We start from the raw sequence: 18,899 nt of genomic DNA on the forward strand, positions 1-18,899 counted from the left end.
TTCCCTGTAAGAAGATTAAAAATTACTAAAGTCACCTGAATCGTGTATCTCTTAACAGTATATGACAAAGGAGTTGGTTCAAAGCAGGGAGTGGGGGGGGGAGAATGGGCTGAAACCTAAGTCCCCCTCCCCTACCATGGTGCTCAGTCTGAACATTTACTCAAATCTCTAGAACTCTTTTGCCTGATTCTGAAAAACAAATCCAGGCCACTGCAGCTGAAGAGAATGAGGCCTGGGGTCCCTTCCTTATGCCCTGAGGCTGCCAGGCCCTCACCTACTTCAGGGTGAGGCTTTAAACCTACGTGAGCAGACACCCAAAGATGCCTTGGATCCTGCTCAGACAACACTCCACAGAAAACCTGAGCTCTGTCTTAGAGGTGTTTCTTGCTGCATCGTCCTGAACTGTGACAGCACACAGGGCAGAAGCCGTGACTGGACCCTGAGGTTTGCTCACTGGCTCAGCTGCTGAGCTGGGTCTGGTGTCTTAGAGCATTGAGAAAGAGAAGCCAGGGGAGGACAAGTCTGGGGAGGGGTCACGGGTCTGTCATGGGAGCTAGCAGACCATCTAGAGGGCTGTGGGTCCTGACTCTGATGAAGACGTCTTTCTGTCCCGTGCTCTGTGCTCACTTCCCACTATCAGCGCACCACAACCCTCCGTTTGGCACCCCTCATCTGTGCCAGTTCATGAGGACTTTCCTTTGCAGCCTGGCTTGGGGAGGACTGGGTAATGAAGAGGATTGTATATGCACACGCATTTTCTTTTTTCTCAATGTAAGTTCAACACAAAAAGGCAAGTCTTCCAGTGCGAAGGCAAAGTCTTGGCTTTGGGATCTGCAATGGCCCAGGCCTCTTTAATTACATTGCCTCACATAGAATGTGTTTGCACAGAATTGGCCATCCCAAACTTGTCTTCCCATTACTAAAAATTCTCTATGATCTTGATTTGAAGCAGCCTTTGTGGACCCTGGCCTCGTCACCTCATCCCATTAGACCAGCGCCGCCATGCCAGACAGCCTAGTTAGCAGCTCATGTTTTAAAAGACATACTTTTAGGAAGTTCAGAGCCAAGCACACCCCGCCACATTCTGACACACAGGTTTTCAGAGATGCACCGCTGACTCTGCGCGCCAGGAACCTTCTCTTCCTCCACTGCTGATGCCAGGACTGAAGCCCTGCCCCTAGCTGGAGCTTCCTGGAGCTGCAAAGCCAGGAGAAACTTATCTGAGCATTAAAGCCAAAGCTCTCCACTTACATGGAGGCCAGAGTCCCGGAGACCAGGTAACCTGTGAGTGATGTCTGGCGTGGGTTCCAAAAGTCATAGGTCCCTTTCTTCCCGATGGATCTGTTCTGAAGCACCTGAAGAAAGAACCTGTGTACTGTTTTTCTTTAGAGAGATGTGATAACTTCTGGAATATTCAGGCTCTCATCTCCAGATCAATATTTATGATTTCCCAATCTCTTGGACACTCCAGAGAATGAAGTAAGTGATGGGGGTAATCCTGAGGGTGAGGGATCTTTGCCTTTTTAATGGAGATCGACCAGCAATCAAATGTGGGGCTAAAATTATCAGGCTGTTTCAGTGCTCAGGTCTCTCACTGGAGGCAGCAGTGTGAGATTTGTATTTTAAAATAGCTTGACAAAGTAGATCATGAGAAATGACCAAGCAACTAATAGCAATCCATGCTTCTAGGCTCTTTTGTGTTCCATCTGTCTCTCTCCCTCTCTCTCTTTCTGCTTCTCTCTCTCTCCCTCTCCCTCTCTCTCTTTCCCTACACATACACACCAAACAAAACTTCTGCCACACATAAACAATCCTTCTTTCCTGCATCCCCTTATTGATTTATAGTAATCAAGATGCACTCGATTCCAACGTTGCTCAAAGGCCTGGCAGATATAATGCCACATTCTACTCCATGGCCTTTGAACCGTCAAGAAACCATTCTAGAGATGAAGAAAAGGTATTGTAGCCTAAAGATGATAGCAATGTATGGTCCCCAATAACGGCTTGACAATGTATCTGTCTCTAATAGATAAGCAGTAAGTTCAAATCAGAGAAACTGACTTGCTACTTAAAGAAAAAAAAAATGTGCCAATGAGAAATTCAATTTTTCTACAAAAACTGTTGGTCTAGATATAGTCAGAGAGAGGTTTCAGAGATTATATGGACTTCCTTGACCATTAGCTACTGGGCCAAACTTTCCCTTTAGGCAACAAATTTACCAGAGAGTAGTGAAGGAGATACAACAACAAAAACGTTTATGGGATGGAAACAGCGATGACCTCAAGCAAACATACAGCTTTAGGGAGCTATGACCCCATTGCTTCAAGCTCCCACCGCTTGCTGGTAACAATGTATAACCCAGCTCTTCTCTTGAGCCTGAGCACTCTGAATTCCCACAAGGAAGTATCACTTTCAGAGAAGGAGAAAACCAAACACATTTCCCTGCACATTCAATGATGGGAGGTGGGAGAGAGTGGGGTCAGAAGGGTCACGGGGCTTTCTCCGTTGTTTTGCCCAGCACAACAGAGTGAGATTGAAGGTAAAAGACTCCAAATGGTTACCCTGAACCAAGGTCTTGTACATACCTCCACTGCGTAGACAGCGAGGTTTCACCTCCAGCTTGCAAACTGCATTAGAAAATAAGCACATACTACAGTTATCAATAAGCCCAGTGTGATGAGAGATGCATGGCTTCTAAGTGCAGAAAAACTGCGATGGGAGGAGGCAGAGCAAACAGCATACCAATGCCGTTGGCTGAATCCCTGTGAATGCCAGGATGTTTTCAACACAATTAATTGCGATGGCAAAGCTTATTAAGGTGCCAGGGCCAAAATCAATGTATTAATGGCACAGCATCATTGTGCTTAACCAGGCAATGGTAAAATGCACATGGACGCTGTGGCAACAGAAGCTGTGGATTCTACTTATGGTGTGCTAAGAGAAATAAATATTAGACTTGGTTCCAGTCATTGCCCCCAATTCAGAGGATATCACCCAAGACGTTCAGAAAAAAAAAAAAATCCCTACTAGCCTTCAAAAACACATGTGCTGCTAGAATGTGTGGGTTCCACAATGCGAAGGACTGAATGCTACAGACCTGGACATTGAAAAAAAAAAAAAACTTACCATGGTATGGTAAACTCGTTTTAACTAACTTAAGATGGCAAACTTAACTGTGCTTTTTACCTAACACTTGGGTGAGCCTTAACATTGCCCTTTACAATGCACTTTGGCATTTGACACAATGGGAGCCTGAATGGCCATAATCCCAATGACATTGAGCTTACATGTGACATTAGTGCTGTTTTAAAAGTAAATTTGTCACTATTGTGGCATTAGCTATTTCCAAACACCAGTGGCTGCCACTTAGCAATGGGATGCTGAGCAAGCACTCATGATCCTTACAGATCAGCTCAGCCGATAAAGAATGTAAGACATGCTGTGACACAAAGATTTCTAACAAAACGGGTTCAAACAATGACTCTGACATCATAGTGTCAAGTTGACTTCAACTCTGTGTAAACACAACATCCTATCTGTTAGCTAATCTATGCATGTATTTTCAAAAATATTCTCACAGCTTTCTCTATGAACCCTAAAGGACACAACACCATGGCTGAAAATACAGATACCAAAAAAAAAAAAAAAAAAAAAAAAAACACGTTATCTTTCAATGTATGAAGTCAGCTGTTGCTTTAGCAAGTTCTGAAGGCAGATCAGGGGCATCACTCCTGTTTCCAAAGGCCAGAGACACATAACTTCAGGGCTACACTGATGAACTAAATTGCTGGCCCAGACTATACCAGGGACAACACTGGACCAAGTAACAAAGTTTTTAAAGCATGGGATTTAGTTCCAGCTTCAGCTCGCATCCTCTGGCCAAGTTCAAACAAATGTTACCGCCTAGGAAAAGGAGCAGAGATGTGTGTTATTAGGCTGAGTGCGAAACAAACTCAACTATTGCTATCGCAGTACGTTTTACAGTTAAAGACACTCAGTGACCAACTATAAGAGCAAGCACCGCTGGGGGCTAATGTCACTGACCTCCTCCTGCATCCTGAATACTCAGCCACACAGTTCTCAGTTCCCTCAGTGTCAATGGACTTTTCAAACCAGAGGAAGGAAAATAAAGCCAGAGCGGGAAGTGGCGTGTCACGATAGAATCAACGACTGTGGATTTAGTAAACATAAATACATAAATACATAAATATTTTTTTAAAAAGGGGGGCTGCCTTTGCATAGGAAAGAAGTGGCATCTACCAGAAGAAAGCAAGCTTAGAATGCTCCGTGTGTGCATCAGGCAGAAAGCTCTGGAAAATCAGTAGTAGTTCCCTTTCCAGTTAGAAATACTTTTCTTTTTCTTTCTTTGTTTTTCAAGCTGGTCTTAAAATACTAGAGGAAAACAACGAATGTCAAGCACTGTGTCTCATTTATTTCTTCATTCAGTGTCTATCATTGAATTTTTTTTTTTAAAGCTGCAGTTTCTAGCCCTGTAAATGCACCTTTTTGGTCTCCAATCACCCGAAAGGCTCTGAGTTCCTCAAGGCCCCTCCATCTGACTGACATCCGCCTTAGAAAAACGGAAGGGCTCTGAGAAAGGCCACAGACTCTTCAGACAAGCCAGGCCCCAGACAGGCACTGCCAGGGCCATACCCAGTGTACACTTGCACTAGGCTGCTGGGCTGCTTGTCAAAGACTAGTAACCCCACACTCTGGGCTCAGCTGTTCACAGATCGGCACACCCCACTCTGCTCAGCTGTCATTTCCTTCCACCGGAGTCCTATAGCACAGTCACTGTCAGCAGAACAGGATTAGAAAGGACTCCCACTTACATCAAAAACACAAAACAGGTTGTCTTATGCCTTTGGCATTGGCGGATGCATTGGCAGAAAACACTGTTGTACATCGGGGGGAGGGGGTGCATGCGCACTCGCCAACCGGAAGGCCACAGCCCAAGCCCTACTTTCAAGGCTGTCCTTTCTCAGTCTCAAACACTGTGCTGATCACCCAGGAAACTTAGCTTTATAATCCTCTACACCGATGAATAAAACCTTGTGTTCATGAGACATAAAACGCTGGGAAAGGAAACAAGACCTCCAACACAGGTGACCTAGGAATCTAGAGAAAGGACTGTTGAATTCCTGCTTGGCAGTGTGTTTGTCACAGGACATTCAAAAGAGAAAAACACATTTCTCTGCTTCTCCATCAAGCTGGGACAAGCCGTAACCTTTCTAGGCACAGGAAGGTCCAAGGCTAAAGATACCATCCATTAGGGTACACACTGCTTTGCCATCCAGCCTAGTCCTGGAGAACTATTCAACCAGCAATTAAGATTTATAATCCAAATGGTCTCAAAATCGTATCTCTGAGAAGTCAAGTCCAAATTAAATCAGCCCAGGCTTTTAGGTTCCCATGATCGCATTTTCTCTTTTGAGCGAGTGCTTTTTGACACTCAGAACTTCTCCTCTTACAGAGCATCCTCAGAGTGTCTCTGGAAGCAATCTCCCAAGCAAAATCCGATAGATGTGATGAGAAGGGAAACCGATCAGCTCCAAACCTTAGGAAAAGACGTCAAGGGAGACACACTTGCTTTCTCCAACCGGTTTCTGAAAGCCAATAATCCTAACCTCTTTTCTGGTAAATATTACTGGAACTTATCACACAACACACACACACACACACATACACACACACACACACACATACACACACACACAGTATTTTACCAAACAAAAATGTTCCAATGTAATTATCATATATGGACAGCCTGAAACACACCCTTCAGAACTTTGAAATGAAAATGCACGTGGAGTTCCCTTCCAGGGACAGAATTCACGTGCATTTATGATTACATTTCTTTATATATGAAATGTTAGTGTCGCTCTTCACCAGCTGACAGCCTTAAGCCGGTGAAACAGACAGGTAGCTGACAAATGACATCCCTCCCGTCTCACTTCTCACAATGCTTGGGAAGGCATCCACATCCAGGGAATATGCCTGCCTGAGCCCTGAAGTGGAGTCAGGAAGAAGAAAAAGTACACGGAACTCACATTTCGGTGATGTTCTCCGGGTCAACGCTGTTAGGTTCCAGCCTTGGAAATGCCACGATGCCAGGAGAAGGCTCGGTACACCAAATCCGAGAGGCACTGCATTTGCAGGACACTGGGCAGGCAAGAGAGGCCCTCCAGAAACCCACAACCAGCCAGCATAAGCCCCAGAACCGCGCCATGGCGGGTCCATTCCACCTCGGCCAGGGCGACATCCCTCGCAGCCAGTGCCAGTCAGTCGGAGTGTGTGTCCCTACGCTGAGCCCGGCGTCCCCCGCTGGAGGGGGGAGGCCTTCCCGGCGCCCTCTTGCTGTTCTGTGCCGGTGGCCTCCCGTGGAGCGCAGTGTAACAGAGGTTGAGGCAGTCTGGGCTGAGCAGGTTGGCGCGGGCCAAACGGTTCACAGTGGCCAGGACATCGCGGGCTGCTGCTCCGAACCACAAGTCTGCTGCATGATCCCACACGCCAGCACCGCTCGGTGGCTCTCCCTGGACTCTTTCGGTCGCAGAACCGCTAAACCGGCACGGATTTCGGTGCCGGTGCGCACCTCAGGGCTGAGGACAAACAGACACGGATGAGACCAAGCGTCGTCCCTACGCACCACCAACTGGCACACAGTCCCTCCAGGCTCTCCTCACCCCCACCAGACCCAAGTCTGTAGGATGGACGTCTGAGTGCTCAGCTCCCGCCCCGGAATCAACTTGCCCCACAGTGGCCCCCCCAGTGTGCCCGCCCTCCCTCCAAGCCTGAAGCCAAGGTAGAGGTCAAGAAAGGGTCTTTGAGAGCAGATCCCATGGCACAGGCCAAGTCAGGGACCCTCTAAAAAGGACTCGGAGGCTGCAGCGGCGACGGGGCCCCAATGATGCTGCAGAATCCTCCCTGGCCGCTGGGCGCGGGAGGGGGGGCGGGCAGGTGGCGAGGCACGTCCCACCTGGGGAGCAACTGCAGCGGGGGGACGGTGCCGGCCGAGGCCACCGAGGACTGTCCCTGAGGCTCACCCGGCCTCTCGCCCCAAGCGCAGGGAGCAGAGCGCAGCAGCAGCAGCAGCAGCAACAGCAGCAGCAGCAACTGGGCTCTAACCCTCTGTCGCCCGCCGCCGCCGCCGCCGCCGCCTCTGCTACTGCTGGCGAAGTGACGTGAGGGCTGACGCAGAGCAGGGGCAGAAACTCCAGAAAATTAGTATGAAATCCAAAAACACACACGCACGCGCGCGCGCGCACACACACACACACACACACACACACACGCATAGCATAGCACCCTCCAGACAAAAGCAAGGCAGAAGGGAGGGAATCTGGGGGCGAGCAGGGAGGAGGAGGCTTGGTGCCAGCGGCTAGGCGCAGACAGCAGCATGTGGGAGTTCACACTCGCGCGCACGCACACACCTTGGCGGGGTAGTTGTGCGGTTGTGCGTGCGTGCATATGTGTGTGTGTGTGTGTGTGTGTGTACGCGCACGCGTCCTTTTAGACCCAGGTACCTCTGAAATGCAGGTTCCTTGATCCCTAATTCTTACATCTCCTCCACACCGCAGTAGAGACTAGTCCCCCCCCCCCCCTTTGAAATGGAAGCAGGGCTTGGTTAGGCTCTGAAAAAAATGCGCTGATTCTTATTGTAGGAATCCTCCCTTCCCTTCTCCCTCCCCGCTGCGTTCTCCTTTCCCACCCTGCTCAAAAGGAAAGCAGGCTATTCCCAAAATATAGGGAAGGCAAGCTACACCCCCCCACACACACACACGAAAATAAATATATAATGAGGTGCGTTGGCAACCAAGGACCATTGCCTGATTCCGGACCACCTATTTAGGGGTGGGTGGTTCCAAAGCTCTTCCTGACAGGGCTTCTGCCTAGAGAGCGGAGCCGGGAGATACAAGTGTAGCTCTGATGGGCCTTTCTCCAGCCATTTGCTCCATAGGAAGAGCCCAGTATGTGGAAGGGAGCGCGCCTGCTGCGCCGTGGGTTCCCTAAATGCCCTGCACCGACCCTGACCTCTGGAGTGGGTGGCTCCGCGTCATCCTTCTCTTATTCTTAAACCTGGCAGGGTGCAGCCATTGGAATATTACAGCTTCGCCGCTCCCCACGACACCCACCCCCGCGCGGGGCACCCAAGCCCCAGTCCCCTGCCCTGCCGTACCTTGCGCGTGTTCACGTGCGCGCGCGCATGTGCGCGAACGTATACCCTGCGCCAGCGCTGTCCCCAGAAGGATGTGTTTTCCAGCTACCGATAGGCCGGGCTCCAGCAGCGCCCAGGCGTCTCACTGGGGACACATGAGGCGATTCCGGAGGGTCGAGTGACAAACCGTAACTGCTGTGCGGGTGCAATTAAATGACCGCTAAGGGCCATTCGCAAGCCTGGTCTGAGCCTCTTCTCACTGTATGTGGCTCTGACTGTCCGCATATCCGCAGTCATTTAAAAGAGAATCCGGTAGATGCGCCGCAGTGCCTGACACTTCCGAGGGCTCTGGTGCCCCCGCGCGGGGAGAAGCAGCCCAGCACGCTCGGATGCATCGGCCCAAAGCCACCATCTCACCGGGAACTGCGCTGCAGGCGCGCTCCAATTCTAGATGCACAACCATGGCGCTGTGTGCACGTTGCTGCCCAGATAGAGCGCCTCTCATTCGACCCAGCCAATCTCCTGCCTCGGAAGTCCTCCTCGAAACACAAGGCTGTGTGCTGGAGTTCAGTTCAAGACACAAGAATGGTCGCCCACCTGCTAGCAAAGGTCAAGGATGAGAAGGATGTAGGAAACAGAGAGTGAGGGTGAATGTTTGGGTCTCAGCATAGCCTTAACATCACTAGGAAATTATATCCATCTAGCAGAGTTCTCTTCTAGATGCCACGTACCGAGTGCAGAAATATAATCCTCACACGACACTCAAACGCCTGGCTGAATGAAGCCCAGAGAAAAAGTCAACGAGTCAACCCCGTCCCTTCACTGAGTCCTGACACACGGAGGCTGGACAGGACCACCAAGCTTCAGATCACTCCTCAGTTCTGCCTGAGACCTTCGCTGTCTTAGCAAGGCACAGAAGCCAAAGGCAAAAAAAAGTCTTTGTTCAGGAGACATGGTGAAACCCCGCCTTGTGCCGCCAATGTTTTTTGGTGTTTTTTGTTTGTTTGTTTGTTTGTTTTTAGGAAGAATGTTCTGTATATATACGTGTGTGTATGTGTGTGTGTGTAGATAGATAGATAGAGATAGACAGATAGATATCATTTACTTACTGTGTATGTGTGGGCTAGCCAACCATCCATAGTACCAGCAGAGAGAAACTTACAGAAGCCAGTTCTGTCCACCATGTGTATCCTGGGATCACACATTCTCAGCACCACGTGTCACTACTCACTGAGCCATCCCACCTCCTATTGCCATCGTCTCTTAGGTGGAGAAACTCTTAGGAACCCTGAGGGGACTGCCTTCCTGCCTCATGTCCTTTGTTTTCCCAGAAAATGCCTATTTCCGTGGTAGTAACCACAGTATCGGTGCAGTATCCAAGACGGGCGTTTTAGTGTGGTTTATAGAGAGAACGTGTCCAACGGATGTTAGAATATTCACAGGATTCACAGAATAGCTATGTGTTGCTGTTACACTGGGAGCGTATCTCACTAAAATTGGAATGGGCAGCCAGCTTTTTGCCCAAGTGTCCTGTGTGCCACCGTCTTTGTGTCTTTGTCCACCATACTTTGTCCTTTAAACATAGTTATGGAAACTGTTTAGAGGCAGGAATTGTTATCAGTTTTTATCCATTGACCTGTCTCCAGATCACAGTGGGTGATTGAAATGTGTGCTTAAAGGCAAATAACATAAGCTGAACTTGAAGTTCACGTAGCCTCTAACATGTCCAGGCATCTGCGTAAGCCTTCCTGCACACTGTCCCACTCGCCCTGAGTTCCCACAGTCCGTCCAAGCCTCACTCCTGCCTCCTCTGGTAACCAGACATAGCCTTCACTGGGCCAGGGAGGGTTACCATGGGCCCTGTCATGACACACAGGTAATGGATAACTCTTTTTTAGCTTACAGACCTTGAAGATCTATGTCAATTTTGAGACCTGAAATCTGTTACACAGAGCCCCCCCCCCCCAGATCTTGGCTTTTGAGGGTATGATAAACATTTGTAGGCAGATCATGTGAAGTAGAAATTATCTGCCCCCCTCCCAGGTCCCATCAATGAAGAGACGAGTTGCTGCAGATCCTGCTGCGCCAAAGCATGGTGTATCCCCACATCTATCCAGACATTCTGACCATGAACCAGGGTGGGAACGCCAGGTCCGCCACAGCCCAGTGCACACACATACAAACAAACAGTGTATCTTTACCCAGTGCACACACATACAAACAGTGTATCTTTAAAGTTTCCCTCATAAGCACACATGCACACACCTTGCCCTTGACACATGAAAACAAAATATAAAATAAAAATACTTTTCATTTTCTGACATTTTTGTTTTATAGTGCTTATGAAAATCAAGTAAATTGATTCTAACATAAAATACTGGGTTGTAAAAAGCCACAAAGTGCTACCAATTTCTGTGTCTGGCTGAGGATCAATCTCCCAGTCAAATAACTAACTAATTAGCCATATACATGTGCTCATACGGCAGGCTGTAGACATACACATACATACGTACACACATATATAAAACAACTATTTTTTAAGAACACCAAGCGAAGGCTATGGCAAAGTCTCAGAGTCAAGGGAAATTAAGGAGAGCAGAGCACTCAGGACAGAGTGGAATGTGTGGAAAGCCAAAAATTCCCAATCCTGATTAGCATTTCCAGAGGGTGATGCTGCCTGTAGAGGCAGATGGAAAGGAACTGTGTCAATGAATCGAAAGTTGAGACTCTGAAGGCAGCCACCAAACCAGCTGATGGGAGAATGCTAGACACTATGCTCCAATACCAGAAAAGAACAAACCTCTCTAATCACTGGCCCTGGCTGTGAGCTTAGGAACCCGTATGCCCAAGAGATGGAATTATGCAAACGAGAATGAAAAATAACAAAACAAGTGGAGAAAACAACAAAATCAAGGTCTTGCTCCTTGATTGGAGAGGACCTGGTTTAGTTCCCAGCGTCCATGTGGTAACTGACAACTATCTGTAATCTCAGTGCCAGAGGTTCTGATGCCCTCTTCTGGACTCCTGAGGCATTGCAATTGCAGGGTGCACATGTACTCACTCATGCAGGAGAACATTCATTCATATGTATAAAAAAAAAGTCAATGTCTTTTAAAAGAAAAACAAAACGGCAACAATAAGAATAAATGCAACAATAATCCCCAGATGATTTATAAATACTAAAGAAAAAAACCTGTGGATTTACTGTGAACAATTTCATGCAAAGAAAATTAATGACGTAAATAAGAGATAAAAGCCAACAGTGCTCTCTGTCTAGGAAATAGGTGGCCTGAGTAGTCCTAGATCTTACACAGGCATGAATTTATCTTTTAAAATCTTCCTACACAAGGTTGGTGAGATGTTCTGTGAACAACGATGCTTGCTCTGCAAGCATGAGGATGCAAGTTCAAACCCCAGTACCCATGCAAATGACTGCACATGGCTGTAATCCCGAACTGGGGGTGGAGACAGGCAGGTCCCAGGAGCAGCTCATCTGCCAGCCTAGACAAAGGCAAGCTTCCTCCTCAAGTAAGATTCTGTTTCAAAGCAATAATTCAGAGTGGCAGAGGAATACGCTCAGCATCCTGCTCTGGCTTTGTGTATGTGCACAACTACTCACCCACATGTATACATCACCACCACTACCCCTTTGCACACACCCATGTGTGTGCACGCACGCACACACACACACACACATCTTCCCACAAAGAAAATTCTAGGCCCAGATAACTTCACTAGTGAATTCTACAAAACATGGTAAATGGCACCAAAAACTCCCCACATTCTTCTAGAAATCAAAGATAAAGGAGCACTTTCCCATACATGCTAATAAGTTAGCATGATTGTGATATTCAAAATGCAGTTGCTAACTTCTGTTCTCACCAACACACTAAGAATTCTCCTGCTTTGCAGCTTTGCTAGTCTTTCTGATTTTTTTTTTTTTATTAAAGACATTCTAACTGAGGTAAGATAATGTCTTACTTTTCATTGCTGTGACAAAACACCATGACCAGAGCAACTTATAAAAGAAAATGTTTGATTTGGAGCTCATAGTTCCAGAGGATGAAGGTCCATGACCATTGTGGTGATACATTATTTATGATTTATTAAAGTTTGCCTGAGGATTCAGACAGCAGAGTCAGCCTCAAGCTAGAGAGATCAGGCCATGGTGGTACACACCTTTAGTCCCAGGATTCAGGAGACAAAGGCAGATGGATGTCTCTGAGTTCAAGGCCACCCAGGGCTACAGGAGATTGAATCTGTCTAAAAGAGTAACCGAGCTCACACTTTTCATCCCAGCACCTGAGAGGTATAAAAGACAGGAGCAGGGTCTTCAGTGGTCAGACTCGGGAGTCTCTAGTCACACTGAGGAGAACTTAGCACTCTGCATGAGTTTGGGGATGGCTCCTTTGGTCTGAGTTGAGGTAGAGGTGAGAGCTAGTGGCCAGCTGCTTTGCTTCTCTGACCTTGAAGCTTGAAGCCCAGTATCAGTCCCTGGGTCTTTTACTTTTCATGTTACAGACCATCATGGCAAAGAGCATGAACGCAGGCGGGCAGTCACCAAAGCATTATATGAGAGCTCACACCTCAACGCACAAGCGTGAGGCAGTTTGGAAACCTCAAAGCCCGCCCGCAGTGACACACCTCCTTCAACAAGACCACACCTCCCAACCCTTCCCAAAGAGACCCACCCACTGTGTACCAGGCATTCACATTCATGTGCACCGGGGGGGGGGGGGCATTCTCATCCAAACCACTGTAGATGGTACCTCATTGTGCTTCTTATTTGTATGTTCTCAAGCATTAGTGATATTGGACATCTCCTTCATACCCTATTTCCCCTCCTTCGCCCACCCCCATCTACTTCTGCTGCTCTGTGTCTTCTCTGTTACGGTTGGGATTGCGTCCAGGGCTTTGTACATACTAGTTGAGTGTTCTACCAACTGAGCCACATTTTCAGCCCTGTAGCCTCTCTTGGGTAGAGTTTATTCGGATAATTTCCCATTTTGTTGACCTACTTTATTTTCTGTTGGGGTTTGCTTCAGTTTCTTGTTATACACAAAACATTAACCTTTTGTTGAATGAAGATTTTTCACAGTTCTACAGCTTACTTTTTCCTTACAATGGTTATTTGTTTTGCAGGGGGGGAAATTACCTTGATTAACCCCATTTATTTTAGTTATGATTTACCCCATGATTACATGTCTTCCTTTAGTCCCTGTGATTTGTGAAACTGCTTCTCTGATTCAGGAGAGGACCCTTGCCTGATTTTGTAAATACAGTCAAAAACCATGGCTAAGGGAGCTGCAGGCCCTCGGGGGAAACCCACAGATGTAGTTTTGCTAAGTGGTCATGTTGTTAAACTCCCTTCTAAACACGTATGTTGGTGCCCATAGATCTGCGCCGCTCCCAGGCTTGGGAGTGTCTCATTGCAGTGGACAGTGATTGGTGTGGAGACTCATAGGGGCTCAAGGGCTGAGACTAAGACCTGTGGGTGCTCAGAAGTAGACGGGACTTCTACATCACGCGTATCCCAGCCGCAAAGTTCAGGGAACATGGCAGAAGAGGGGGCAGAAAGAGTGTAAACGTCAGAGGAAGGAAGAAAGGGTGTGGCCACGGTGCATGAACTCACAGCGGCTAGCGTCACCTGAGTGACAGCTGCACAAATCAAACCAGATAAAAAATTCCAGAATGGAGCAGGAAGAGGCTCCTGAGGCCCCGCCCTGGCTGGAGACACTGGCAGTTGGCAGCAGTTGTAGGGAAAGATAGACACTTTCCTATGGGAGCCTCGATACTGGTAGGTTCCCCTGTGCCTCAGTAGATGATCCATGCCCACCAGCGTATAGACAGTACTAATTGAACTCGATGAGTTAGATAGATAGACTGATGATAGATAAATAGATAGATGATAGATAGATGGTGGATGGATGGATGGATGGATACATACATACATACATACATACATGGTGGATGGATGGATGCACACATACATACATAATTTTAAGTGGAGAGATGGTTGAAGAGGAGGATGTGATAGGGATCCTAAATGGCAGAATAGGGATGGATGTGATCAAGACACCTTGTATACCTGTATAAGATCCTCAAACAATTAAAAGGTATTTAAATACCAGTTTCTTTGAATGTTTTGTTTCAGTCTTCTCTGAGTATTTGGTACACTGGATTAGCTTGGAGAGAAATTCCTTCTTTACCATCTAGACTTGGAAAACCCAACCATAATCCATTGTAGCAAATGGTAGCTGCTTCCCCTCCTACCAAGAGGAAACACACACACACACACACACACACACACACACACACACACACACACACACACGGGGCTGGCAGGTAAGAAGGGGCTTCGGCAAACACAAGGGAAGGGGCAGTAGCTTAGGTTCACCCCAGAGGCCAATTGTGCTCCTTTCTGGGGACCGAGACTCCCTCCCCTCCCCTCTCCTCCCCTTCTGTCCTCTTCCCTTCCTTCTCCAGCTTCCTTGGTGCTGTGAGTAAGCCCAGTGCCAACCTTTCCCATCTCAGCAGCCACTGGAGTGTGCTGTGCATCTCTTACAATCTCCTTTAACGTGAGATGCCAATTTCCCATTAGTCATGCGATCTCTGTAATTTCCAGTGGAAAAACCCTTTGTCTGGCCGGAGGGGACACCACATGAACATGAACTCTGCTGCTTAGTCTTTTCAACCTGTTAGTTTCTCACTGAGCTCTGGGCTGAGGCTGATACCACCTTTTTTCTTATTTTCTATTTCTATAACTTTAAAGCATTCTGGACTTTAATCCTTTTGGATAGTTCTTTAACATTTGTGTCGCTCTGTTGTATTCAGAACTTGACTGGAAGTTTCTGTCTCTAGGTTACTGCACACCAGAATCCACAGGGTACTTAGACAGTGCTGCTTCTCCGTAGGGCTTGTCCATGGCTGTGTGGTCAGATTTCCACACGGTAGAATGTCACTTCCTGCTCAAACCAATACCCTCTCTTTCATCCAGTCATAAAATTTTATTTGTGTTTCCTCAAAACGTTCATCCTTTTTCAAAGCCTACCATGTATGAGTCTTCTCAGAGGCTACTGTTTGGACAGGGTGATACCCCGTGCTCAGCTAGACCAGCTTAGTGCATGCTGTGGCTCCATCCCTCCCCTCCCACGCACCAGGGAACTCTGTCTCAGTGGCATTTGATTGGGAATGGAAATATCCCAACAGAAGAAAATAATGACTGAGGAGACCGAATCTTGTTTAATCAGAGATGGCTATATGGTTTTCTTTCTAAACACTAGAATGTATTCGTGCTGAACTCAGCTTTAACTAAGTAAACTGTTTGCCCTAGCCTCCATATTGTCTCTTTCAGAGTGGTCATCTCCAGTCATGCTGGAAGCTTAACAGCAAGTTCTTCCTTTCGAATAGTGGTTAACATCAATCTGCTTCTGCACAAACAGCATAGTAACTAAACAAGTGGGAAATGTCTTTCCCCTGTCAGGGCTCACGGTGAACGGCTAGTGCCTGGAACACTGTTCATGGCGTTATCCACACTTCTGTGTATTTCATCCAACGTGTCTGTCACTTGCTAAGGGACTGCCCAGTCTTCGGGAAGATCAAGGAAGACATACAGGGCCGTTACCCGTAAGTGACCTGCATTTCCTTGGTAAGAACGTGTCAAGTTACTTCTAAGTTGCTGAGAGTAAGTGTCAGTATAAACTGGGTGTGGCCACATAATCTGGGTAATTGGTGGGGTTCTGTTTATCAAGGCAAACCAATGAAATGGATGCCAGTTAATTAATCAATGGTATCTGCCCAGCGTCCTAACTAGAGTGCCAGGAAGCAACCTAAGCTCTTACAGATTGCATCATATTTGGATAAAGTAACACCTAGTGGACAGTAAGGGAAAGACATGAAGGTTGGTCATCTGCAGTACTCAAACAATTGCAAATTTATCCTTCAACACACACACAGATAATGAATATATGCTGAATATTATGGATAGCAAACTCCACTGCTTTAATGGAATACTGGGTGCCTCTACCTTGGGTCATTGTTCTAACGGAAAGGAAAAATCTGCAGGTTTGTTGATGATGCTGTTTCCTTCTGAAGATTTTTAGACTCACTTTTTTTCCCTCTGTTAGAAAAGTGAGTAGAGTGTGTGCTTTTGCATTTAATACCATAGGAACACACAGGGAGAGGTTTTTCCTATTGCTACTGAAACCCCTAGGCATGATGCTAGGTGATTCTTGCCTGACCTGTGTCTGACAGGCCTAGAAGAGATTCCACCTATTCGCAAATGTGGCTCCTATTTGCTTATGTGATCCCTCTCTTCTTCCTTTTCTGCCTTGGGGTCCCTCGCTCTGGGTTCTCAGTGACCTTAGACCGTGTTCTATACTAAATCTGGTAACTCGAAAATTGCAATTATGAAATCAGACCAGCAAAGACAGACAGAAAATATCTTATCCTGGAGCATGGAGCCCATCTCTTTGAGATTCAGTTCTTGTCATTACTTCTGTTTCTTAAAGCACCTTCATGGTCAATCAGATGTTCTCAAGCCTTATGATAAAAATATGCACTTTCTATGTAGAAAACCCCGGAGATTCCAAAAAGTACTTTGCAAATCCGCATCCCCACATTTTACCTTCCCTCAATTGCTCTCCAAAACTTCAGTAAAACTTCCCCACCACCTGGAAGACATCTGTGTGTGGGAGAGGCTTCTCATGGATTAAGGAGAATGTCCTGGGGACAAAATAAGTCCCTGTACCTCCTGTTTCCTCTGGGAGCATCATCTAGGATCAATGGATGCTTTTAATCTGTTTCCAAAGAATAATTTGACTTCTGAGGAAAAATATTAATTCTAGATCTTTGGCATTCCACAACAACAATCTTCAAAGACAGCTATCAGATCCTCAAAACACAACCCAAAAGACCAGTTATTTTTATTTAAACCTGAAAAGAAAAAGTACCATGTGGAACTTTGATTGGGGAGGGGCATCCTAATGCCATCCCCAGGAGCCTCTAAACCTCAACCTGTTTGAACCATTACCATTGGTTCCAATCTCTGCTGTACTTTGAATTCTTTGTTCTTCACAGAACTGAATAAATAGTGTTCAAAGGCACAAGAGCATGAAGCCAAAACAGGACGCAGCCTCCGTTTATCAACGTGTTCTTCTGTGTCCGTGGGTTTAACTTTACAAGTGGCGGGGAAACTCTCCACTCTGTCTCACAGGGCTCTCGGGTGACTAACTGATATTTTCTCTGGATGTGGGAAACTTTAAATCTCATCTTCTTCGTGTGAAAGTGAGGACAGTCATTTGATGGAAGCTCAGTGGCTCCTGACAGGACTGAGCCTCTCTGTCTCAGAGTTTCTACGACTGTGATCGAGCACCATGGCACCTGGAAGCTTGTGGAGGAAGTCCATCGTCCCTGGAGGTCAGGGCAGGGACTCAAGCCATCATCTTTTAAGCTCCCAAGAAACAGCCCACTGAACTCTGAGCACTCAATGGTGGCTCTTCCAACCCAAAGTTCAGATGATGCTACAACCTCCCACAGAACACATGGTCAGATCTGTCACACAGTACTTCATGACCCGGTAACAATACGTGTTAGCTTCATTTCTGCTCCTGTGATAAAACACCATGACCAAGGCAACTTATAAAAGAAGGAGTCTAATCCAGCATATGCTTGCAGAGGGTTAGAGCTTATGATAGAGCTAAGGCATGGTGATAGGCTCATATCTTGGCCTGCAGCCACCAGGCAGATAAAAGCATACTGGGAATGGGGGGGTATTTTGAAACCTCAAGGCCTGCCCCCAGTGATGTAACTGCTCCAAGAAGACTATATCTCCTGATCCTTCCAAACACTTCCACCAAGTAGGGACCTAATATTTGGATATATGAGCCTGGGGGCAGGGGCTGTTCTAATAGAAAACAACACACCATCCTGTTCATTGTAGAACAGCTACCTCTCTGCCTGCAGCAGGGTCTGTCATGGCACACGGTGACTCCCCTGGAGGAAGCAGCCCGACAGCTCCCATTTGTGTGTTTCCACATAATGTAGATCTGACTACATCAGACTGTACTTCCATATACTGGGCCCACATTCAGCAGAGAGCCCTCTGCCATGCTAGCCTTTCTTCTTCAACCTCCTTTGCTCTCTTTACAAAGAAAACAGTGATGCAATGTAGTCAGTTTTCTGAGTAGGGAGGATAATAGCAGAGCCCCTTAATTCTTCTATGTAGTACCCAACTGTGAATGAGATACCATCCCCATGCTTGTGAGTTTGGCGTAGATCTCTACATGGAGAAACCCGTTCTCCCCACTCTCCCCCTTTAAACCATAAAAACTATAAGCAGGTGATCAGAGCCAGCCTGATCCTTTTCCTGCCCCCTTCGCTTCACATGTGGTGACATCCCCTTCGCCTTCCAGATCTCCACTCTAGGTCTGAGCCCAAAGGGAGCATGAGAGACCCAAGCCCACATGTGTCCAGCACAGGACTCGATATGAGTAGAGCCAAACTTTAAAACAAAGCAGAACAAACACAAAACACTTGCATTTCTTTTTAATCCTTTCCCTTCCCTCATCACTCTTCCTGATTACTGTTTATTTTTCAGTATTTCTCAGCAACACAAGCAGTTTTGTTTCTGCTCTGTTTCCTGTCACTTCTCTGCAGACAGCCTAAGAGGGTGAAGCAGAGGGAAAAGAGCCATCTTGACGCTGGAGGTAGTTTCCATGGCTGCGATCGTTTCTCCTAGATTCCC

General features: G+C 47.0%; 1 protein-coding gene across 1 annotated transcript in view; it reads right to left on the reverse strand.

Moving 5' to 3' along the window:
- The window catches only part of Ntrk2 (neurotrophic receptor tyrosine kinase 2), a 320,583-nt gene extending 313,984 nt beyond the window's left edge, over positions 1–6,599 (reverse strand). The window contains exon 1 of the mRNA XM_051194182.1: positions 6,051–6,599. Coding sequence (XP_051050139.1) covers positions 6,051–6,262 — 212 coding nt within the window. The 5' untranslated portion in view covers positions 6,263–6,599. The remainder of the gene's footprint in view (positions 1–6,050) is intronic.
- Positions 6,600–18,899: the final 12,300 nt, after the last annotated feature.

The sequence above is a fragment of the Phodopus roborovskii genome, unplaced genomic scaffold, assembly GCF_943737965.1.
Source record: "Phodopus roborovskii unplaced genomic scaffold, PHOROB, whole genome shotgun sequence".
NCBI classification, from domain to species: Eukaryota; Metazoa; Chordata; class Mammalia; order Rodentia; family Cricetidae; genus Phodopus; species Phodopus roborovskii.